This window comes from Colossoma macropomum, unplaced genomic scaffold (genome assembly GCF_904425465.1).
Source record: "Colossoma macropomum unplaced genomic scaffold, Colossoma_macropomum, whole genome shotgun sequence".
Taxonomy (NCBI): Eukaryota; Metazoa; Chordata; class Actinopteri; order Characiformes; family Serrasalmidae; genus Colossoma; species Colossoma macropomum.
In genome coordinates this window covers 31862392-31886562 of record NW_023494810.1, presented here as the reverse complement: position 1 = coordinate 31886562, position 24171 = coordinate 31862392, and the positions used below count along the sequence as shown (strand labels likewise).

The 24171-nt window shown below is 36.7% G+C and overlaps 2 protein-coding genes across 2 annotated transcripts in view; one reads left to right on the top strand and one right to left on the bottom strand.

Moving 5' to 3' along the window:
• The window catches only part of cacna2d3 (calcium channel, voltage dependent, alpha2/delta subunit 3), a 60870-nt gene extending 43176 nt beyond the window's left edge, over positions 1 to 17694 (top strand). The window contains exons 18-38 of the mRNA XM_036560109.1: positions 2117 to 2200; positions 2870 to 2941; positions 3057 to 3118; positions 3281 to 3348; positions 5114 to 5159; positions 5777 to 5874; positions 6904 to 6997; positions 7720 to 7815; positions 8014 to 8135; positions 8737 to 8814; positions 8939 to 9000; positions 9477 to 9521; positions 10073 to 10135; positions 11261 to 11331; positions 12676 to 12751; positions 13734 to 13774; positions 13887 to 13942; positions 14083 to 14200; positions 15362 to 15474; positions 15745 to 15827; positions 17037 to 17694. Coding sequence (XP_036416002.1) covers positions 2117 to 2200; positions 2870 to 2941; positions 3057 to 3118; positions 3281 to 3348; positions 5114 to 5159; positions 5777 to 5874; positions 6904 to 6997; positions 7720 to 7815; positions 8014 to 8135; positions 8737 to 8814; positions 8939 to 9000; positions 9477 to 9521; positions 10073 to 10135; positions 11261 to 11331; positions 12676 to 12751; positions 13734 to 13774; positions 13887 to 13942; positions 14083 to 14200; positions 15362 to 15474; positions 15745 to 15827; positions 17037 to 17129 — 1641 coding nt within the window. The 3' untranslated portion in view covers positions 17130 to 17694. The remainder of the gene's footprint in view (positions 1 to 2116; positions 2201 to 2869; positions 2942 to 3056; positions 3119 to 3280; positions 3349 to 5113; positions 5160 to 5776; positions 5875 to 6903; positions 6998 to 7719; positions 7816 to 8013; positions 8136 to 8736; positions 8815 to 8938; positions 9001 to 9476; positions 9522 to 10072; positions 10136 to 11260; positions 11332 to 12675; positions 12752 to 13733; positions 13775 to 13886; positions 13943 to 14082; positions 14201 to 15361; positions 15475 to 15744; positions 15828 to 17036) is intronic.
• Positions 17695 to 18110: 416 nt separating this feature from the next.
• LOC118799746 lies at positions 18111 to 24151 on the bottom strand. Its single transcript, XM_036559766.1, has 17 exons — positions 24025 to 24151; positions 23867 to 23917; positions 23737 to 23784; positions 23533 to 23586; positions 22643 to 22696; positions 22444 to 22500; positions 22294 to 22350; positions 21920 to 21952; positions 21617 to 21691; positions 21422 to 21455; positions 21277 to 21308; positions 21141 to 21172; positions 20966 to 21032; positions 19927 to 19958; positions 19632 to 19695; positions 19094 to 19134; positions 18111 to 18743 (listed from the first exon to the last, which is right to left on the bottom strand). Exons 1-17 carry the CDS (start codon positions 24047 to 24049, stop codon positions 18651 to 18653), a joined length of 849 nt encoding a protein of 282 aa, XP_036415659.1. The 5' UTR covers positions 24050 to 24151; the 3' UTR covers positions 18111 to 18650.
• Between the last annotated feature and the right edge of the window lie 20 nt (positions 24152 to 24171).

Sequence of the window (24171 nt, the reverse complement as noted above, 5' to 3'; positions counted from 1 at the left end):
GTGCGTGAGAGTGTGTGTATGTGTTAGCGGATATAGAGTGTGTGTACTGACCACACTAACTGTGTGTTACTGGATAGTGTTGGGCTGGACTGGTCAGTGGCTGTACTGTGTTGACACTGTAAGGGCCTCCGAGGCTTATTGTATTAGTTGAAGTACAAACTAGGGCTGCACAATATATTATTTGTCAATCAATATCATAATATTGGCCTTTACAAAATTGATACTATATAAGGCTGCATTTGGAAACAAGCTCTAACCAGTCACACTTTTCTATTTGTGGTCTGAACATTTTGACCAATCTAATCAGATGGGTTTTTGTGAATGTCTTGAGGAATCAGGATGTCCTTGTATCCCCAACAATAGTATTAAGAATTATATTGGTCAAAATAATCAGGAGTGTGGGAATTGGCTGATATCTGCTATTTTTCATATATACATTTGACGTTTATAAAATGTAGAAATTGGTACTACCTTTACGTTTTTGTAATATTTACTTAAATTGAGTTAAAAAGCAGTAAATGGATAAACTATAGAGATTTTAGCACAGTAGACTAGTGTTATCTAAACTGTTCTTTTGGAGAACAATAAATGCATCATCATATGTTGGCTTGAAATATCATTAAAATCCATACTATCTATTTAATGGTGACAATTACATATGTGACTTTTAACCATGTAACATCAAAGGTTCAGCAATGTGTTTTTAGTATATTTTAGGGCTGGGATGCAACTTATCAGTAAGGGCTCCCAATCTTGGTTGGTGTATGATTTTTATTTTACTCAAAAAAACATGGCTCGTTCATCCCAAAGTAAATTTAGTATACTTGATGAACTTGCACTTTGAATTGTTTTGACATCTGTCTCAAATACAAGGATTCAAACAAAATGTTCTAGATTGTCTCACTCGTTTCCACCATCACTAGGATTCTCCTAAATAAGGCAAGGGTTTTTTTCCTCTGCTAGCACATACTTTAATTGTAACCCTATAAGAAGCTGCCACAATTGCCTAGCTTTAAATTTGACTTGGGTATTGGGCCTCTGCTTTGGCTTGGAGCTCCTTATATTAAAAGAAACAGAAAAACTACTGGAGCAACCATGAGCTCTGATGTGAAAGATTAGATTATTATATTAATATTAATGAGTACTTTTTCAAAACTGTGCATTTTTGTTTTTTTGTCTGTAGAGCTCAAACTTACATTAACATGTGTACCATTTTACATTTTAATTAACCATATTTATTGATGTTGTCTATATCGTGCAGCCCTAGTACACACTGCTCAAAGTGAACTAATGACAGTTGTCCACTCCAAAACCTTTGTTTCATTTGTTACCTAACAATATTATCTGTCTTGATTACAATAACCTTTTCTGAAGTGGACATTAGAAAGATTTTAAAACTTTTGGTAGCGGTTTTTGATAGTATCACTGACACTAGTGTGATTCAAGCTGTATTGGCTCACACTGGTTAAAGATGAAGTGAATTAAAAGAAAGGAGGTTTCCGCCATTTAAAAAGCTACCGCAGAGACTTGGGGGTAGGCAGTCCTCCACGTTTGAGCCAATCCTACAGTCCAACCTCATGTTGTTCAAAGCATTTTAGACAGTCAACATTAGTATCTCGCAGCTAGACTTCTTTTACAGGAACTTGCAGAAGCAAACTTAACCATTAACGTTGTGGTTGACCCTATGATACCCATCATTGTGCAGGCTGTTTTTGTATACCTCCTGTTTACTGTTTTTGTAGATTCATGATTTGAAATCCACCAACATGTATTATTTCAGCATAGTCTGAAATTTTGATGAGTCTTTTTTGTTGCACCAATGCAATGATGGACCAGGGGGGTCTAAAATACTTAAAGTTTGTCTAAAAAGTCATAGTAAATGCAGTAGAAAATTCACTGAAAAAAATCGGTTTATTTTTCATGACATCAGCACATGGTTTGTAAGATTGGTTTAAAACTCCTGCAGGAGAAAAGCTGCCTACCCCTGAACTACACACATCCTGTTTCTGTCTTGTTGACATCCTGTGACTCGTGTGTTCCCAGATTTATTACTCTGCTCTTGCTGTCTGTTAAACTGTTCCTGTGTGTGCATGTGTGTTTTTGTGTGTATGTATAGTACCAGGAGGGTCAGAAGAGGCGTAAGGCCCATTACAGCAGTGTGGACCTGTCTGAGGTGGAGTGGGAAGACACTGATGATTTTGTATGAACACTTTTCTTTCTCATAAACTGGCCTTGTTAGTGAATGTGTTAATTTGGAAAGTAAACACTGTTCAAAATGTAACCTAAATATGATGTATACTTTTTGATGCTTTTTTCCTTTACAATTTATACTTCTCGTTTTTTATTTTGTTATTTCTGTACTTGTTAGCATAGTTTTAGTTTAGGAAGTAAAATTACAATATTAAAAAAGCTGAAACTTTTGTCCTGGAACTAATATTGTAAGATATATTGTCACTACCTTGTGTGTCCAATGTGGCAAATTTATTGGAGAAGGAAAGAAAATTCTCAACTTGTAATGGAAGTCAATGTAGTCAGTTTTTTCCAGGTAAATCTGGGTTCCTAAAGTTTTCAGATGATGGAAAATAGTAAGAAAAGGTTAGAAAATGGAGATACAAGGTTTTTGTGTGACAGCGGGGAGATGCCTCTGTTAGCAAAATTTAATCACCTGTCAATTATATTCATCATAAATATATGTACATATATATATATATCTGCCACTTTTATTAGCTATACAGTTTGTCCCCATTTTGATCTTAATGAAGTTGAATAGCTTATATTTGTAGAGCTCATTAAAGTTATAGATGTGATGAATTTTGGAAGCAGTTTCTAGTTGATCCAGCAGTGTTGCACTGCTATTTTTCCTCTGCAGTTGAGGACCGCCATGGTGAACAGGAAAACAGGAACTTTCTCCATGGAGGTGAAACGGACTGTGGACAAAGGGGTGAGGATGTACTTTCTTCTCCCACTTTCTTAAGTTCAGCAAACTCTTTTATGCTGTTAAAAGTACTTTAAACATTCAAATTGCTTTCAGACTTACTCCTGTTTTTCCTGTACAGAAACGTGTTCTGTCAATGCACAATGACTATTACTTCACCGACATCAAAGGAACTCCGTTCAGGTATATAAACTGTTCTTTGTGTTTTCACAGAATAAAACTGGGTAATATAGTAGTACTGAAATCATTAATAACTATTATTATTACTATAACTATACTTATTCTAGAGCTTAACCCCAAAGTAGTTACAGTAAAGAGCATACCTGTGTGTTTTTGTGTGTTTAGTGTTGGAGTGGCTTTGTCTCGAGGCCATGGAAAATACTTCTTCAAAGGGAATGTTTCTTTGGAGGCAGGTGAGTCTCTCTCCTCTTATTTCTCTCACCTTATTGCTCAGTCACTCACTTTGGTCATGTTTCATCAGCCTGGTTGAAATCACCTATTAAGCCTTTGAGTGATGTGTAGACTTGATATTATGAAGGCAGAACCTGGAGCTTCTTGTTTGTTTATGTGTCCATCTATTTATATATGTTAAGTTACAAATTATTAAATAATTATGCTTTTTCACTGTGTTTGTGACCTTTGCACCTGAAGTAATAACTTTATACTGCTGCATTCTGCAATGTCAGCTTGACCTCACACAGCTCATCACACAAACTGGCCACACGCTGCTGGACTTTAGTAATAGGGGCATCCCTTTAGGGGAATTGCAGAGGGAAGATCAAGTTAAATTCAGCAAGGAAACTGGGCCAGTTTAACACTCTTTTACCTGCATATTCAATCCCTCACTCATTCACTTACTATTCATTCCCTCATTCAGTTGCTCCCTCTCTCTCTGTCTCCCCCTTTTCTGCAGTCTCTCCATCACTCACTGAGTGACTTACTCACTCACTCACATCCTCACTCTTTTTCTCACTTACTCACTCTCTTCCTTGCACTCTCATCATTACCACACACACTCATTTCCTCTCACTAACTCATTCATTCACTATAAAAATTTGTGCTGGCCAATGGGGCCACCAAGCCAGTGAATCTTATTGCTAAAATTAAGAATTTGTGGACAGAATATTAAAACATGTTTATCATATATACATTGGATTTAGCATTAACAAGCATGCTTCAGTACCAAAAACCTATCAGGTCCTTTGCTTAGAGTTCCCCATGTCCACTCTTTTTTTTAGTACGTCAGTCAAACCAGAGAATGACATGAAGGGATCCTCGTTCTTCAGTTTGCCAGACCGAAGATTTTTATTGTTCGACCCAACTGACTCACCTCGATCTTCATCAGACTTCGATCAGTCACCCCTGAGTGTTTGTTAATGGGATCATTGCACTATAACAGTGTGTTAAAAGCTTCACTCCCAGTGAAGAATGAACTTTTAGTGTCTGCCTGTCACAGAAACTGGTGATAGAACATTACATCCTTCATCTTTCAAAAATTATACTCAATTGATATCATACCAAGGCCTGTTTATTTTCTTCCACTCAACTCTGAACTTTTTTTCTCATTTGTGTTTGTTTTTTTAATAGTGAATATTCAAAGCAGTTCTGTGTCCAACCAGACAAGCTCTAGATGTTGTGTGGGAGGGTGAAAAGTATTTGTGAATGTGTGAAAATTCACTTGTTCTGGTGATTTTTTAAAAGGAAAAAAAACACAGGACAAGTGGTCCAGCCACAAGCTTTGCGTTTTCAATGACCAAAATGAGAAATTTGACTAGGGGCATCATTCAATGTGTTGACCTCTGCTCAGTGTAGTACTTGCTCTATTTTTCTCTCACTAACTTGTTCACTCACTGCCTCACACATTGGCTCACTCACTTGCTCATTCACTTACACACTAACTCATTCACTTGCTCTCTTCCTCACTCACTATTACACTCACACATTCTTTCTCTCACTAACCCACTCACTCACTCCCTTTCTCATGCTCATACTTATTTTCACACTCAATTTCCTCTCATTATTGTATTCACTCAGTCTTGCACTCACTCAGCTCAGTTGCTCATTCACTCTTAAATTTGGCTTTATGAATGTAGTACTTTAAAAATGAGAGTTTATGCTGTGTTGTAAAAACAGTCAGTGTTAATTGCTGACTTTGCTTATAATGTATTTGTGTGCCAGGTCTCCGTGATCTTGAGCAGCCGGACGTGGCTCTAGCACATGAATGGTAATGCATTTTTACATATTAATGAAATAAAACATAACAGGTGAATTGCGGAGGTGTGAATTGAAATGATTTGCATGTTGAATACTATGAGTCTGTGTGTTTTCAAAAAGATGAAAAGAAAGATGCAAACACAGTCTCACGATTTGTAGGAATTGCACAAGTGCTGAAATGAAAATTGAGAATGGTTGAGCTTTAGGCCAGGAATGGGTTAATGGTACTGGCAACTTTATGCCCTTCAGTGATAACTGAATCACCTCCAGTCCCATAGAAGCTCTAGCACCGAACTGTATCAAGGACTCCGTAATTAGCTGATGAGTTCATGCAGGTGTATTAGAACAGGTGTCATTGCAACTGCAGACACATTTCACAGTTCTTGACCAGAGCATCAAATTTGAAAGGCTTTTTGTTGTACAGGTTAACAGCTCTTTAAATTTGATGCTGTTAATTTTGTTATGCTATTTAACGTAGTATGATTAATTCTGTTATAATTACAAAAGGTGTTGGGTCTGTTTAATTATGTCGTGTCACAAACCTTATCCTACTATTGTTCAGTCCTTTCTCAGTTTACTTCTTATGTTTGTTATAACTGTATTGCCTGATAATGTTTGGACCGGCAGGACTTACTGCAACACGGATGAGCATCACGAGCACCGTTACCTGACGCAAATTCAGGCCATCAGACTCTACCTGACTGGACGCAAACCGCATCTCAAATGTAAGTGACCCACAAGAAATCTCATACATGCCTGAGTCGCTCCCTTAGTTACCACATTTACCCATAAGGCTGAAATATGCCTTATAAAGAAAAAACACGTCACCACTGAAGAAACTGGTGTGGGATGTGAGTATTTGTGCACAAAACTACTAAATGCATCTAAGGGTACTCACTGCATAGATACATAAGATATTACAGATTAAATTCTTGTAATTACATTATTTACTGAAATAAGAATTTCGTTACTTGTGTTACCTCTATGTCTCTAAAAGAACAATTTTACAATCTGTGGAAGAATCGAATCATGCTAATATGAAACCGATGGTTAAAGATCCCCATGCTAAAGAAGAAGGAGACAAAACCTCAGTTGAGCAGACGATACTTTATATTTAATTTTGAGGAAGCTGTTTTTGGTCAGTTCCTATTGACAAGTTTCTAGGCTTTAAAATAGCTTTAGCTCTTCATAATTTCAGTAAAGCATAACTGGTTGTGCATTATTTAGAGGCAGTTATACTGACAGGCCTTTAAAATGATTTCTGAATAAGTTACTGAGAAGGGCTGTTGGGTTTCCCTTTGTACTTTCCAGATGTATGTGTGTTTTACAGAGTAGTGCAGATATAAAGTAACAAGTAGTGAGATTACTCTTTTCTAAGATGTAATAAGTAAAGTAATCCCATTACAGATTCAAAGAAATTTGTCAATCGTAACAGATCACCTTTTTTGTGTAACTATCCCAATACTAGTTCTTAGTATTCCAACATCATTTATCTAAAATACACATTCAGACAAGTCAGAAGACAGACTTCAGCCTACTTTTAATTTAGCTTTGAATTAGATTTTTAAAGAACATTATTGTGTCCAGTTTATGTTCTTGTGCACTTTCTTTGTCCGAGTAATGGCACAGGGTTTGCCGGGTTTTTTTCTTTGTTGCCAACTAATTGCCTCAGTGATTTGAACATCGTCCTCATTATGAGCTGATGTAGCTGGGTGTATTAAGAGTGTGTAAGTGTCCCCTGTGGCTTGCTGTAGGTGACAGGGAGCTGATACAGCAGGTTCTGTTTGATGCTGTAGTGACCGCACCACTTGAGGCTTACTGGACTGGACTGGCCCTCAACAAGTCAGAGTAAGTCTGGACTTAAAATCATAGTACAATGTACAACATCTTAATGTGTTTTCTTTATTAAAATGATGTAGTTCAGGGAACTACTCGTTTTCTCTTTTACCCCAAATGTTGTCCAGGACATATTTGGTCTCTGAAGTTTGCATCTTTAGTTTTGCACTGGAGCTATGAAACTAATGCAGCTAACAAGTGATGTAAGCAAATATAGCTGATAAATTCAAGCTTTGAGATGCTGTTTCTGTTTTAAACTCTGAGATTTACTCTGTTTGTAAATAACAGTGTGTCATACAGTGTTATAAACCATATAATCAAGTCTATTTGAGATTACTAAACATCTTGACATGTTTTGAGTTGACTTTATACATACAGCTGGTATGATGATAGTTGATGGGGAACAAGTTTCTATTACTTCTATTACTTGCTAGCTACATTAACCTCATAGTTCAAGTAGCAGACCTCAGACACCGAGTGTCCCCTTTGGGTGAAGGGTGAAAACTGTGTACTTTTTCTCAAAATTAGTATTTTAAGACTGTGAAGGCTTCCATTGCTAATGATGGAAAAGTAGTAAAAGTAACTTAGCATTTTGGGATAGCACTTCCCCTACACGAAAACTTTATATATACCTAAAGAATAAAGTGCTTCTATTTGTAACAATGTTATGTAACTCATTGAAAGTATCTACTATTGTAACAACATTAAATACTTGTTATCTGTGCTGTGTACAGAAACCCAGATAAAGGAGTGGAGATTGCTTTCCTTGGAACTCGCACTGGCCTCTCAAGAACCAACCTGTTTGTTGCCCCGGAGCAGCTGACCAATCAGTGAGTACCACCAGACTGACCAATCCCAGAAACTGATGTTACACCGTCCAATAAATGAATCATAAGAAACTGGGTTCGGCTGCAGTATTGTAAAGCATGATAAAAATAAAAGTCGAAGTAGAATGAAAAACAATACGACATATGAACTATAGATAAAATATGGAATGTTATATATTTTGTCTGCATGTGTGTTTTGAGGGACCTGCTAACGGCAGAGGATAATGAGGGGGTTTTTAATGCTGATCACTTTCCGTTGTGGTACAAAAGAGCAGCTGAGCAGGTTCCAGGCACCTTCGTCTATTCTATTCCTTTTAGTTCAGGTAGGACACAAACACACATACTTGAGGTTGCTTTCCAGAGTGCATTCTTTCCTGTATCAATTTAAAAACACAAGGCTCACTAATATTGATAATTGTAAGTTACGTTTCAAAGGCGTATATCTGATTAATTGACATGATTCTGCCAATTAAATTCTATGTGGAAAAAGGAGACACATTTGGCTTCAGATTCTTTTCATAGTTGTGGATTTGGCGCCATCTAGTGGCTGGCAAGATGTTCACTTTTGAAAAGTTTGGGTGCCCCCTAGTCAAATTACATGTTTGTAGATTAAGTTAACACATTAACACTGTTCTTCACTTCTGTACATGTTAATGCACAATTACTGTTTATTTGCTGGATTTAACATTACTATACAAATGTTCTACTACATTTTATATTTTATGTTTTTTTGTTTCCCCAATATATTCAACTCAGCAAATACATTGAAATTGTGCATTAAAATTTGCAAAGAAATGCCATGTTAAAGTGTGTTCTCTGTAAATGATGTGTTAACTTATTTTCACTGGTGTTCAGACTTTTGCATATGACTGTACACTACCTACAGTGTGATGCTAAAGGGGTGTAAATGTGTATGTATTTTAGCACGAATGAATAAAAGTGTGGTGTTGGCCAGTACTGCTATTCAGCTCCTGGATGACAGAAAATCCCCTATAGCAGCAGGTCAGTACAGCTTTCTGTATGTTTTTACAGACGTTGGTAAACAATGTTATCACATTCTAATACCTTAAAACTGATGCTTAAATTAATTTGTTTATACGTTTGTGTTCTCTTATGCTGTCTGCAGCTGTTGGGATTCAGATGAAGTTGGACTTCTTCCAAAGGAAATTTTGGACAGCCAGTCGACAGGTGAACCCTTATGAAGAAAATAAAAGCACATTTAACTAAATCCTGGTTCTACATCTGTCTATGTCTCCTTTTTATATGCGTTGAGTTTTCCAGGTTTCAAGGTTTTTATCCCTCTCAAATACTGCAGATAGATTCAGTAAAATTCTTACTTATCAAACGTCCCTTAAAACACAACACAATCAGAAAATTTACAGCAGCGTACAGTTCAGTAAAACGAATACCTTTATGTACAGTACGCATAACAGTGGTGTGTAATAGTTCATACTGGTACGTTGTGTATATTAGCGTACCGAATGCTCCCCCAGGTTTATTTCTGATATTTATATACTGTATATGAATAATATCAGAGAAAAATGACTACATTATACTATATTAGTAAAAAGATCAGAAAGCGGATTTTTATCGTGGATTTTGCATGAATAGATAAACTAGACTAAAACTAAGTGTGATATAAATCTGCTCTCTTTACTGCACAGTGCAATGCTCTGGATGGGAAGTGCACCATAAGCTGTGATAATGAGGTAACATCTCTCTCTTCTCTCTTTCGCTCTCTCCCACTATGGTCTTGGCTGCTGGCCTGTTTTAACCTCCTGATATCTAACGGTCTTTCCTCTCGAGTCACTCTTGAGTCACTGAGAAATGAAACAGAGACATACAGCATTGTGTAACTGTACCTAAGAAATACCCTTTTATATGAATTTTATTTAGCAAGGCTTCATACTTTATCATATGCTTTCTTAGAGTAAACTGGTATACGCTTTTTTGCCTTGACCAAAGGGATAAGATTCCAAAAAGTTCTGAGAAAAGTTTAGATCTAGAACATATACACCAGAAAACAACTACTCACAACTTAGTAGTATCATTGAGTTGGCATTTAGTTACTGTTTCTAGATCAATGCTATTAATCTGAGGACTTTATAATGTGTGTGGGCTGCGCTTGTTTCTTTACCCTGTCAAGGTTTTAAACACGGTTGTCAGCCTCTTAAACTAGAAATGACTGCCTTTGTGATGTATTAGCTGTGTTGGGTTTATACCCTCCCTCTTTCTTTCTCACTTTTCTTTTTTTTATCAGGACATTAAGTGCTACCTCATCGACAACAATGGCTTTATTCTGGTCTCTGAGGATTACTCCCAGGTCAGTCTATTCAAGAATTTGTAGGATTTGTGACATGAGCAATTGTGTGACAAATTAACTTCAAAATAGAGATACGTATAAACCTGCCTTTAGTCTCAATCGTAACTGTTTTGAGTTACCTCATTTACATTCCAGTGAACTTCCATTTGTAGTCATGGGATTGTGGTTAGAAAGTCCTCTGCACTTCATTTATCTCATTTTAGTTTGCTTTAACAAGTAAACTGTCATTATACACTGTATATAAGACTGTTTACCATGTGTAAATAAGTAATCCACAAACCAACAGTGAATAGGACAGAACAGAAAGAATATAACGGTAGGTTCAGTCAGTAACTGTAACAGTCTAGAATTCAGTGTTTTTCTGCTCTAACACAAACTTCAACTCGTGATGGACTTACAGATAAGTGGATGAGTTGAATCAGGTACATTACAGCAGGGAAAATATTGACTTCTTCCATGTTCCTGCCCTCCAGGACTAGATCCTAACACTGAGGCACTAACAATGTGTATTCTACAGTAGTCGAGGCAGATAAGGCAAATAACACATACACAAAACAAAAACTCCACTTCTGACTGGCTATCACACTTTAAAGTGATGGTTCAGGTTGATCAACTAAGACACGTTTGGTGTCTGAAGTTTGGTGCTTTAGTTTTGCACTGGAGCTACACGTCTAATGTAGCTAACAGATAGTGGATGATTATACCCCAGTTCACATTTAGGATCATGTGAACTGCACATCTACATGATCACACACTTACCTTAAACTGTGTCAAGTTGTTGCGAAAACTGATAGACTTGCTTATGTGGTTTCTGACGTTGTGTAACATGCTGTCTATAAACATAGAGTACAGACAAAAAACAGGCTTGAAGATGGTTACTTCGTTTAGCTATGCAATGTACTTTGGCTCTTTTCTGTAGATAACAGTGTTTCACACAGTGTGAGAAACCACATGAGCAAGGCTATTTAAGATTACATCACAACACGCATGGTTTGAGGCAAGTACGTGGTGTGCACAGTGCTATTTAGTGGGTTATATATTTCCATTTGATGCAAATAAGTATTTAAGAATGCAAAGAGTCTGATATAAAAGCTGTTATAAACCTTTTGTCTCTTTCTGCCTTAGACGGGTCTCTTTTTTGGAGAGGTGGAGGGAGCGGTTATGAACAAACTGCTTCTAATGGGCTCATTTAAAAGGTGAACAGCCAACTATTATACAACTGCGGTGTAGATACACAAGCTTTGCTGTACATATATTTGTGTATAAGTACATACACAGTTCAGATATAAATATTACTCTAACGCACTCCCACACACACATGTACACTCACAGTCTTATGTGGCATAGAGTTGAGCACACATACACTGCACATGTACACATTAAACGCATTTTAATTTTTTTTTTTTTGAGACTTTTGTGTGTTTTGGTTTGGCAGTAAGTAGAAGTGGATAGTGTGATCAAAAATGTATATCACATTTTAATTAAGGTTACTGACAGTTTCAGTATGTATCATGTATTTATATATATTTTTCAAGGAAAGCTATTTTGAATGCTTAAGTAAACATTTCTTGTAGATTAACAATTGCATATTATTTTGCATGTCCCTTACTTTTGCTAAGAACTGTATTTAATAACTCAGGTAAATCTATATTTTTTTTTGCACACAGTAGTAAAAACAGAAATTCTCTGAGCCTGGCAAAAATGGTGCTGAATGTTTTATCTGGAAGTCATATGTGTATTTAATTCAGTACAGACTCAGCTTATTTTTACTGCCTACCCCCTGATAAGGTGATTTAGGTTATCAAAATATCTTAATTATTATTTTAATGCTGGTAATATTTTCTGATAAGGACATTCACTGGCTTTTTGCTCAGATTTCCTGATCTACCTTAAATGGTGCAGCAGTTACATTCTGATGCCTGAGACATTATAATAATAACTATTGCACCATTTAAGTTGAAACAGGAAAAAGGTGAACAAGAAGTTGGCAAATGCTTCGGCCTGGTGGTTTTAATGCTGGCAGGATTTTTTGAAAAGGTGATTTAAGCTGTCAGACTATACTACCTAGAGTTTTAATGTGCAGCTCTACCTATAAATATTCACCACAGTAGGACATTTCGACAAAGTAGCACAATTTGTTAGAACACTGGTAGTCTCCATGCTAGGGTAATGGCTAACAGCTAACCCCAAGAGTCTGGGCTTTTCCTTTCACCCTGTTTTCACTCGTTAACTCTTCACAATCTGATGTCACTCCTTTGACATTAAACTGAACTAACTGACCTCAGGCTGCAGCTCACTACATGACAGGTGCAGTAACATGACATACAGACAGTGTTTTGTCCTTCTTTTGGTATAAAAGAAATGATGAGACTAATACCTTAAGAATAATTTTAACTGGTATAACATATGAACTGGAATATCGCCCACTACCAACAGTAAGGTAATGTGTGTATGGGTTATAGTCTGAGCAGTGTAACATACATGCATACACACACCTTCCTCATACACAGTGTGTGATTGTATATCCTTTTCTCTGGCAGGATAACACTGTATGATTACCAGGCTCTGTGTAAAGAGTACGCAGGTAGCAGTGACAGCGCCCACACTCTACTGGACGTGAGTAATCATGCAGTCACATAATCTAAATACACCACTGGACTTTAGTACAATCATAAAAGAACTTAAAGGGGAATTGCACCTTTTTTTTCAAAATTGGTCATTAGTGCGTTGTAGAGAAATGGACCAACACTGATGTCTTTTCAGTGGTGCTGAAAGGAACCAGTGTTCATAATGTCCACATGCACATATAAATTTTGAGATACTGTTTTATGATAGTTTTGAAGTAAGCTTTTGGCTTAAAACATTAAAAAAAAGGCATCAAATGTCGACTTTTTTGCCTCTGTTTAGCTGGCCTACGCGTCTTCACCTGTACTGGGCAAGCGGCTGTGATTGTGTGTTTAAAATGGGGTAAAATCACACAGTTTATGTCTGGCTGGAATATATCAAGGCAGAATGTTTAAAGCGGCCACTAGCTTTGTGTCTGTCATGGAGTCAGAAACACTTTACTATGTGAGCAGAGCCGCCTTCACTGTGTTTGTTCGTAAGTGCAGCAGAGTACACTCGTCTTACATCACTTGGTATCAGTGGGTATCGGAATGTTGTTATTGGTGAATTTTTACAGTACAAGTAAATGACCACAGTATCGGCCCACATCTGTAGTCATATGTTTTGACGTAGTTTATTTAACAGTAACACGTAACTAATTTGCATTTTTGGGGCGTTTGGCTCCTGAAGGCCCTATGCGCTTGCCTACCATTTTGAAATCCCACTACAGCTCTGAAATGTGATTTGCAACCGTCACTTACTGCTGAACAAAATGTAGGTTACTGAATTGATACCTTGATGTGTAGAACTTATGTCATTACATTTATATGTTGTTCCTTTTTTGAATAGAAGAACATCTTTTATGTTACCAAGCAGTAATTAGATCATTTTTATTTTGCCTAAATAATTAATTTCAATGTTTAATGTTATAGCCTTCAGACCTCTGATAGTGGTTTTTGTTAATTTATTTCTGTCCTTTTTCTCTTTCTTTCAGCCCTTAGCCACTGTGAAATGGCTTCTGGGTGAACTCATCATGTAAGGGAAACTTTTTTGCTCAATTGAAGCACATTTAGCCATCTTCTCTTCTTTAAACTTTACTGAAATGTCATGCTGGATCAGGTCTGAAGAGGTATTTTGTTCATCACAGATTCCTGTTGGAGTTTAACTTGTACAGCTGGTGGAATGTGGACTCTGCTGCTAAAGGTGACTATGTTATGTCATACGTTTATATATATATGTGCTTAAAAACAAACTCTGTAAATACAAATAACTTTGTAGATTTGCCCTCTTTGTCCTCAGAGCAAAAGTATTAGTGAGTATTTCTTTGAATGTGTGTGTTTCAGCTGAGAGAGCTCAACGGAGGACCATGATGGTTCCGTGTGACACAGAATACCCAGCCTTCGTCTCTGAGCGCACGATCAAGGAGACAACTGGCAGCATTGATTGTGAAGGCTGCATGAGGTGCTTTTGTGTTTGTGTGTGTATTTGTTAATCTTTGCTTGTGTGTAACCTAAGATTAGCACATATTGTATAGTAAATTCCAACAAAACAACTATTGAAGTCTTTTAGCTGGTATTCTTTCTGAGAAAAGGGGTAAACGAGGTTAGTTTACCCCTTGAACTGACAACTTATTATTTAGCTGTTAATTTCAAGACTTATTATTCAGTAACTCCTACAGATTGGTTTTATAGTAGTTGCTAAACAATTTATATGTTCTGTAGTTTTGAGTGAGGAACTGAAGGCAGTTGGAGCCACATACATACTGTCCATACTCTGTGTGTAGTACAATAACCCTAGTACAATATGTAATCAGCGCTTGTGTGCTGCATAGATGCATAGTTACACAAAACAAAGCATTGGATGTGCTTCTGGGTGGCTATAAATATCTTCCCCTGATGATAAGTGGAACAAGAGGAGAGAATTGTGGGTAATGAGACTAAGCAGCTCATAGAAGGTCTGTGGTTAACAGGCTTTTTTATGCTCCAGTTCAAACGCTGTGGCCTGTGTGTAAAAGTGTGCTGCTGCTCGCATGAAGCCTGAATTCATTCAGCCTGAGGACTTCAGCCATGCTGAATCGAAACTGTCACTATTGTTAAGTGCTCATACTTAAAACTTACTAAGAACTTAAAAATGTCTTCTACCTTTAATTATTTATTCAACACTTTGTGATTTCAGTGAAATAATACTTAAAACAGTATTGAATATAATAAAGAATGTAGTTACAGTGTGGATAAACACCAGGAATTATACATGTAAGTGTATTTATTTGCTGTTTTTATGGGCAGAAAAACAACTTGCAGCTAATCAAAGTGGCTGCCTGTAAATTTACCCTCCGGTCTAAGAAAATTTTAACCTAGCATACCTACTTTTGATGCTTAAGTACATATTAGTGTGAATGGTTCAACGCTTGTCTTTGTTTTTGTTTGGATGGTTTAACAGTGTGATGTTGCATCCATGTATGGAAACAAAGAATATTCTTCCAACACTAAAAGAAGTGATCAACTGTGATAAATTCTTTCGCGACAGATTGTCTCCTGAATATTCACCTTCTCTTCCTCAACTCTCTCTCTGTCTCCTCTCTCTCTCTCTCTCTCTCTCTCTCTCTGTTGCTCTCTCTTGCAGAACATTTGTCATTCAGCAGATACCCAGCAGTAACCTCTTCATGGTGGTTGTGGAGAACAAATGTGACTGCAGTTCTGCCCCTCCAGTCACTATGGAACCGATTGAGATCATCTATATCCTTCAAAAGGAATTTAAAGACTTCATCAGATTGTATATTTTGATCTTCTTTGTGTGTTAAAATGTAAAATGTAGTTTCAACAGGATTTTCACTGATTTTGATGCCCACAAAAGACACACACACTTCTACTTTTTTGGTACTACATGTGTTTGGTCTGGGCAAGTATTCTCAGTATGTCTCCTTTCACATTTCCTGTGTCTTGTGCCTTTTGTAAGAACATCATTTTGTCACCTTTGTGTACATATTAGCTTTAACCCCTAAACACATAATGAATCTCTTAAGTGTGAAAGGCTAAAGTTTCAAAAGGACCGCAAACGTCCAGACTCTTGTCACCCTTTCCATCCTGAGGTACGGTGTGCATGTGTTCTTCTGTACATTTGTGGGTTTACACATTCTGCCTTAAATAGTTTTATTTTTATTTTAGTGATTTATTTATCAGTGCCCATAACAATAAACAGCCTCAAAGAGAACTACAAATGAGCCAGAGTTAGCGCTCAGAAGCTAACGTTAAATTCTTGTCTCTGGACATATGATTTAAAACACCCTAAAATAGCTTGCAATAAAAATACAAATGAACATTCATAACAGAACACAGGCTGCACGTTAGTAAAGATGCACAGCAGAGCACATGTACGAAGTAGAGACAAACACACATAAGATGCCAGTATGACTTTACAACATAATAGAAATTCAAGCAAGCCTAGACCCAAGAACAAGACCTCAATGTTTGTATATCTTTCTGTGTGCATGTTCTCACAAGTACGGTAACTTGACAAAATGACTTACAAGGTCCTTTAGGTGGGTCCTCAGAGTTTACATGCATTTATTTTGTTATTATGCTCTTTCCAAAGCCTGTAAGTAGTTAAGGTTATAGTTAGAATTTATAGTATTTTGTTACAGAATCATCAGACGTTTTAATTAGGGAAAATGCACATTAATCAACATAAAGGTCAATGTGCCAGTGTGCAAACTTCAGCTGTGGTCCCTGAGGCCCTGATGGCATAAGCCAAAACCAAAATAAAATCGCTTACATACATACATATTTACATACATACATACATACAACACTAACTTTTTAATGGGCAACATAGATAACAAAAAGCTGCAATCTGTTTTGTTATCTAACACAGACAGGTTAGCTTACCTCTACACAAAATAGTCCTTCACCTTCACCCTCAAAACATGTTTCTACTAGGAACTGTACACTCACCAAGTTTACTGACGTCGTTTTGAATTTATTTCGTCCTATTTTAGCAAATTTCAAATAGGAACTATTTTGCAATTTTATGAATGGCACACAGTGTCACTGATGCAAAGCCTCACTTTTTCCCTGTAGTCAAAAACGATTAACATGGATTTTTAACATTAATCTATTCTATGTTGTATTTGAATTTCCCTAATAAATAAACAAATGCTATGGTGAGTGTAGATATCCAGATATTCAAATAACCTCCCCAGGTTTATATGAGACCTGTGGGAAACACTGCTGAGAGTGTTTGGTTGTGAAGTCAGGCTGGAGGGTCTTCTAATGTGTATGTGCATATATGTTGTCTATAGGAGAATGCTATGGAGTGTGGATCTGCTGCGACTCTGTCTCCGACGCTGGTGGCCGCTGTGTTCCCCCTCTTGACCTTTTTCATCTCCAGGTGACCTCTGATCTGACCCTTGACTTTCCACCAGGAACACCCTTTGGAGAAAGCTTCCTAGCTAATAGCTAAAGCCAAATGGGGGGATAAACTCAGTCAAATGCAGCTCACTGATAGAATCAAAATCATCATTATGACCTCAGAACAAACCTGCTGACACTTTAGATGGTGGATGACCTTGATGACCTTAATGAATGTCATGAAACTGTTCAAACACGGTGATATTGTTCTCAAACTAAGCCAAGAAACCCACACCATGTGGAAGAGTGGAGTTGGGTATGCAAAGCCAGTGTGCTCATTAAGTCACTGCTTTTTGCAAGGAGACCTTCACTCATTCAAAACCCATCAGCGTCATTCTTCACATTTAAACAGGAGCAACAGAGAAAAGGAATTAAGTTCCTTAATTTAATTCTCATTTGTCTGCCTCTCGTTTTGTTATAAGATAGAATTCAATTAAAACAAATAAGATGCATGAAAAGAGGGAAAAGAATATTTCACAGATTTCTGAATTCTGTCACTAATCATTTCATAGGTTGTAGAGAGAGCAGAGCATCTTTATTTCAGAAGCTTTATAAGTTTGCCTGCTTAAAATAATGAAAAATGAAAAAATGCTTAGTCCTTTACCTCAGAATGAAAGCCATTTGTTGTAAATAAAAGCTAATTTTTCCATCAAAGGTGCCATGTTGTTTTTCTAGGGTAAGTATTTCTAATTTGGGGTGGAAAGAAAGGTAAAATGGTGTCCTTCATAAACAGTCTAAAAGTGTTGTTGATACAGATTGTGTGTGTATGTAGTGTAAAAAATCAACCTCTGTGGAAAGTCTGTAACCTGACTTAAACATAACTGATGAAAAGGATGTGTGTTTTTGATTGGCAAAAGTCATGACATACATTCAACTGGTACATAAAAAGCGGGTACTCGAGTGCAGGATCTGACAGAAACAGAAACAGAATATGGAGAATTGAAAGAGGTATAGCAGAAACCCGACAGACTGTATTAGAAAAAACACTTCACCAAGCATCACAAGATACGTGTCAGTAAGTTTACCATAGACGTGTGAAAGTGGTTGCTATTGGGTGGAACTGGGTAAATGTGCATGTTCAAGGCTGTGGTCTGACTGAAAGCTGAATGTGCACCTTCTGAACTCAAGTTCTCTCTCTCTCTGACTTACTGTTGAAGTGGTCCAGGTACCTCCAAAATCTCCTTGAAATAACTAGTAAAAATGAATTTAATGCTTGTCAAACATGTTTAGGAAGTTTGAGTAAAACAATGCAGATAGAATGTAAACTGTAGTGCACTTTATTTTACTTATTTCGACTGTTTTGTTGGTTGTTTTGTTCTTTTCTAGTATCACTAACAGCATATCTAAAGAAGTTCTGGCTAAGACATGCCAACACATTTTATACAAGTGCAAAATAATATATAATTATTATATATAATTAATTATAATAACAAGTAACAAGTTATAGATAATGTTAATTCTGGAGTTATAATACTGTGAAATATATAAGACAGTGAGTAAAAGTATCAGGGCGTCTGTATCAGGCTGTAGACTGAATCTTTCTGTTTGGAGGCCACAGGGAGGTCAGGGATGGTGCAGTATGTGTGATACACATCACTCTGAAAGTATGAAAGAAAACAGAAGGAGGTCAGGGGTCAGCAGTGAAAGAAAAGCACAGTCTTCTGGACACACTAAGTTACTAGTGAGTCTCACTCTTTAATATAGGAGTTGTCCTGTGTAGAAACAGTGAATCCTGTTCTAACTAGACCAGAAGAAAGAGATCACAAATTAAAACTTGCTTTGTCTTCCTGAGGCACTGAATGAGCAGTGCAGCTGCAGCTGAGACAGAAATGTGAAACTATGTTTGCCTTTTGGCTCCAACCACAAGGAAATCAGTCTGTGGTTGAGTGTTTAGTGGAAGCCTTGACGTCTGACAGTTAACACAGTAGCTGATAGCAAGTTTACTAACCTCAGCCTTCTTAGAGTTTTCTTTTCCCTTTTTACTGGGACCTGAAATTCAGATCATTTAGTTAAAGCAGACATTTTTATGCATTAAGTAGAGCAGAACTGCTGACAGGTCATCACTGTTATAACAAACCTCTTATATGTCAAATGGTGACTGTACAGGAGAAGAAAAACATTTTCCTTTCTTTTACTAGTTAATATCAAAACAAGATTCATCCTGAGTCATGAAACTGATGTTTTCAAAAGGCAAACAAAAAATTGAGTTACAAGGTTTTGATATGACGGCGACAGTAAGTCTGTGTGCTGAGAAAGAGAATGATGGCTTAATTCTAATCCGCTCACTTCCTCTTATCTCTGCAGTAGTTACATTACTCAAAAGTACAGCTGTGAGGATCTGAAAGTGCTGCTCCAAAAACTACAGCCTTCTGTAAAGAGTCTTAGGAAATTTCTGTTCTTGTTATTTTGTCTGGTTTGTAAGCGCAAAATATATAAACTCCAGTGTTTCTGGAAGGTTTTAACACATCTGCTGCAGATGGTTTTACCTGGGGGCTCAAGCGGAGCTGCTATTGAGGTGATCTCGGAGTAGGTCTCAGCTTGTGGATCATACTGGACAAAAAAAAGCCTTTGTAAAACGTTCAGGACTAGAAACACAGCACTAAAGATAAAATTTTTATGTAATGCTAAATATAAAAAAATAAAAGGGGTTAATTTTTTTAAAAATAATTGTTGCTTGAAGAGATCAGTAGAGAAGTATCCTAACTTGTAGTCTCTCTCAATCCAGTTAAATAGTTTTTCAGAATATTTCTCACAAAATTCTGTTCATAAGTCCGTACTTACATCATCCCAATTTTGAATGGGTATCGTACTTCCTGCAAAAAAAGCCAATAAGCTAAATTTAACCAACAAGAATCCAGCCAAAGGAAATTGTTCAGTGATGAGGTTCTCAAAGACATCACACAGATAGAAGATAATCTTTATTTAGTGGAATTGAAAATCTTATGCAGAATTTCCACAAGAAGATTAAAGCTACTGTGTCAATAAATAGAATATTTTGAAATATATTTGTTCACTTCTTTCTGTAGTCTGATCAAAGAGGTCTGTAAACAAATCAGTACGTCAAAATTTCTGTTAGCTGAAAAATAGCATTTCCCTTTAACCTGGTAACATTTACCCACTGTAGATGCTCCTTTGTGCTCTAATTAAGTTCCTGCCTCTGAAATGCATTAGAGCTACAATTACAATGAGTTTGGATCCCATTTTTTAACAGTTTTTGTTGTTTTCTTTGTTTTACATTACTGTATTTAATCAGAGAGCTGGGTAGGTAGCTACGTGGTTTAATATACATTTATAAATGCAGTTTCTCTGGAAGCATTTAGAAATACAGCAGCTTTGTGTTTGTGTATCTTCCCTTTCTATAAAGAAGCTGAGTCTTAAGGATGAGTTTAGTGCAATAACATCAACTTAAAAACTAACAGAATCAGGTTTATTTATTTAATAGGGTCAGTATTTCAATCTTTCTGTTGTCGTAGTCAGTGGGATTATGTATCCTCTGAGAAAAGACGTGCTGTCCTGTCTGCAACAATACAAATGGCAACCTACTTAACATCTACCTGCTGTGCTTCACCAACATGTTAAACACAACTCTTTTCAGTTATGGGTGCAATTTACCAACACAGGACACACACACTCAGAAAGTGAGTGTATGTTCACAGTTCATCTGAACACCTGAATGAAACACCTGTTTTATTTTCAACCCTTGTAATGCTTGAAAACAGTGTTTTTCCATAATTAGAGGGAAAATTTTGAATTTCATATCAAACTCTACACTGAAAATTGATTCCATGATGTAAATGATCTGTTGTACTACATAAATTACCTGATGGCTGGGAGGGTGCGGCCACTGTGGTAATCAGTGAGTAGGTTCCGGCAGCTCCTGGACGGCACTGAGTAACAGAGAATACATTTGTAAGCTTAGTGAAGCTGATCTGAAAGATTCATTGATTTGACTTGTGTCAGACACAGAACAATCTAATGACAGAAATGCTACTCACTTCCTCCACACTGAGCATGGCCATCATGTCTCCTGCAAAACAATCATTTTAGCTGACTGTGGAAGTGTTCTTAGTTTTAGTATTTATATTAGTAACAGTAGACATTTTGAAGAAAGCTTTCAAAGGCCAAACTTACCCTGATCTCCACTGGCTGAACTGACTTTACGTCTATTAAAATATATACATATATCAAAGCTTTCTGCATTTCTGTGAACTTACAAAAACATAAGCAGAGATATTATACAAGTTAAATGATTGTAGCTAATTACTGTATACATCACCTGAGAGTTTCTAACCTGGCAGCCCTCTGCTTTTCTGCAGTGGAAGAAAGTACAGCATTTTCAGTGATCAGATTCATATTTACCATCATACCACACAGTTAATTCTACACAGTCCAGTTGTGAAACTAGACAAAGCAAATTGAGTCAAATGGTTTTTCTTCACTGTTTGCACCAGTGAATCTCTGACGGACTTACTGCAGAGAAAGATGACCACTCCAACCAGTACAGCACTGGCACTGATTACTGACAGCACTACGACAAGCGGTGTTCCTGAATGATAATATGAAAATGAATGTTTCAGTGCAAACATTTCCATCATTATTACACAAATCTGCAGATAGTTTTGTCAGCAGCTTTGAATCAGTAATATTAGTTGTAATGGACTAAAAGAGACAGTGATATAAAACTAAAACCCAAATCATTATAGAAACTCTCCTACATCACCACTGTGATAGCTTTAGAAAACATTAATGTGTTAAAGCTCCAAAATGTACTTACTGAAAGTAAAAGGCTTATCAGGCACTGTTGAACCTGAAATAAAAATCAGAAAGAAACCCAAACAAACGTTGAGCTAAGCAGCTACATTTCAACTGAGCACAGTCATTTACAGAAAGTGTGTCTCTGTAGAGGATGTATTAATTTTGTTTTCACTTAGAAAATCAACAAAACAAGTCATTTGACCAAATTTAGTGTTGAAACTAACACATATGACTGTATTTATTTCAAATTTGTGATTAAGCATGACATGAACAGATGACGAGATCACTCACTTCTGACTTTCCTGTTATTTCCTCCAGTTTTTCACAAGTAAAATCATGGCAGTATGAATGTCTCTGCATGGCACTGAATTTAGTAGTTATTCAGTTATTTACCTGCTGTAGGATGTTTTTCTGAGGTGGCATTCACTGTAACTCCCTTAACTGTGGAACCTGAGAAATAGGCAGAAATGAATAAAATTCCAAATGAGTCAAAAACTTCCTAAAAGTGGTTCTAAAGATTAGAGAGGGGATTTAGTGACTCACTCTGTGGTTGTGATGATCTGTAATCATCATGGCGATAGGTAGTTTGAGTTGTTCCAGCTGTAAAATGTGTTTAGCTCATAGCTTATCGAACAAGTATATCGACATGAGCAAGTTTATACGTAACGGACCTCTATAATATCTATTTATTTAGATTAACATTTTACAATAAAATTAATCTATAAGTACAGCCGGGACTCACCAGTGGATGAAGGCATTGCTGTCTTAGAGACTGGGAGAGGTGCAGATGAAGCTGCTGAGAATTTAAAAGTGCATAAACATTCAAGAGGTAATGGGATGTAAGATATAAGAGGATCTTCTCATAAAGACTTCTAAAAAAGTGCTGTATATGTCTACACACTTAAAAAGGATGGTTCTTCAGGGGTTCTTTAGTAAAAAAAAATAGTTCTATATAGAACTGTGAACACTGAAAGAATCCTTCGCATGATTAAAGGGTTCTTTGCATCGTGAAATATTTTTTCAGATTCATGGAGAATGTGTTTTATATGGTTCTATATAAAATCTTTTTGAAAAGGGTTTACATAGCACCAAAAAGGGTTCTTCTATTGTTACAGGCTTGACATCTTGACAGTAGAAGAACAGTGCTATATAGAACCCTTTGGTGCTATATAGAACCCTTTTTCAATAAAGTTCTATATAGAACCCTCTTAAGCACATTCTCTATCAATCTGAAGAACCCTTTAATCGTGTAAAGTTTTTTTTTGAGTGTTCATGGTTCTATACAGAACCATTTTCTTTACTAAAGAACCCTTTAATAGTGTAGTTTAATGTATGCATGCCATAGTCTGTTCATAATGCAACAGCCACTAATTAGGTCATATCTTTGTTTTTAAATGTGACATTAACTCACATTTATTGAATTTTGACAGTGATGAGTAGAAGTGTTTGGGGCAAAATGTACAGTATAAATAAGTGATTACTGGCTCTGATCCACAGTAATATTTTGAGAAGCTCAAAGACTTTATTTCATAACTTGGACTGTTTAATTTATGCTGAATAAGACTAGATGCTTGTAAACTATTTATCTTGCAGTTTATATTGAGTCTAGTAAGGACTGAATCAATAACTCACTGGCTATAGCGGGCATTTTGGTCACAATAGACGAACTGGGAACTACAGGTGACCCTGTGGAAAATGACACAGCTGTTTAGAATACAACACAGAAACATCTTAAACAGATAGATTTGTAAAAGAAATCAATAAAGGATTTTGTAGAAACGTTAACATTAGAGTATTTGTAAGTGGAATTATTAAACAAGAAAGCTTGTTACTCACTAGTTGTTGGGCCTTTTGTGGTGACGAGTGTGGAGGAAACTGAAGAAACTGCAGATATAATACACAATACATTACAAAGGGTAGTTCTTGTTATTCTAAGTAAACTGTGGTAGCTGAAGGAAGATCTAACCTGCAGTAGATTTCTCTGTTATGGACGGCTGTGTTGGTACAGGAATTAAATCTAAAAGAAACACAAACAGAAAATACATTTGATCATTACATTAATGCAGAATAAAATAAACACACTACAAGTGTATGAATAATGCACATATAAGCTGATGTACTTACGGGATATATCATATGTGTCACTCATTGGAGAGCGGGCGGACGGGTCAGAGTTTAGTGAATAATCACAGCTCAGTTCTCTGCTCTTTACTGACTGCAGACGATTCAACAGGTCAGTTTTAGATGCTGTAAAAACAGCAGCTCCACTTC

Excerpts from the sequence above, each read along its gene's own strand:
- LOC118799746 (XM_036559766.1), bottom strand. The coding sequence starts at position 24,049 with ATGAGTGACACATATGATATATCCC. Across the intron at positions 22,501-22,642 it reads AGCAATGCCTTCATCCACTG|CTGGAACAACTCAAACTACC; the intron begins GTGAGTCCCGGC and ends CACATTTTACAG. Across the intron at positions 21,309-21,421 it reads GCCAGGTTAGAAACTCTCAG|ACGTAAAGTCAGTTCAGCCA; the intron begins GTGATGTATACA and ends ATATTTTAATAG.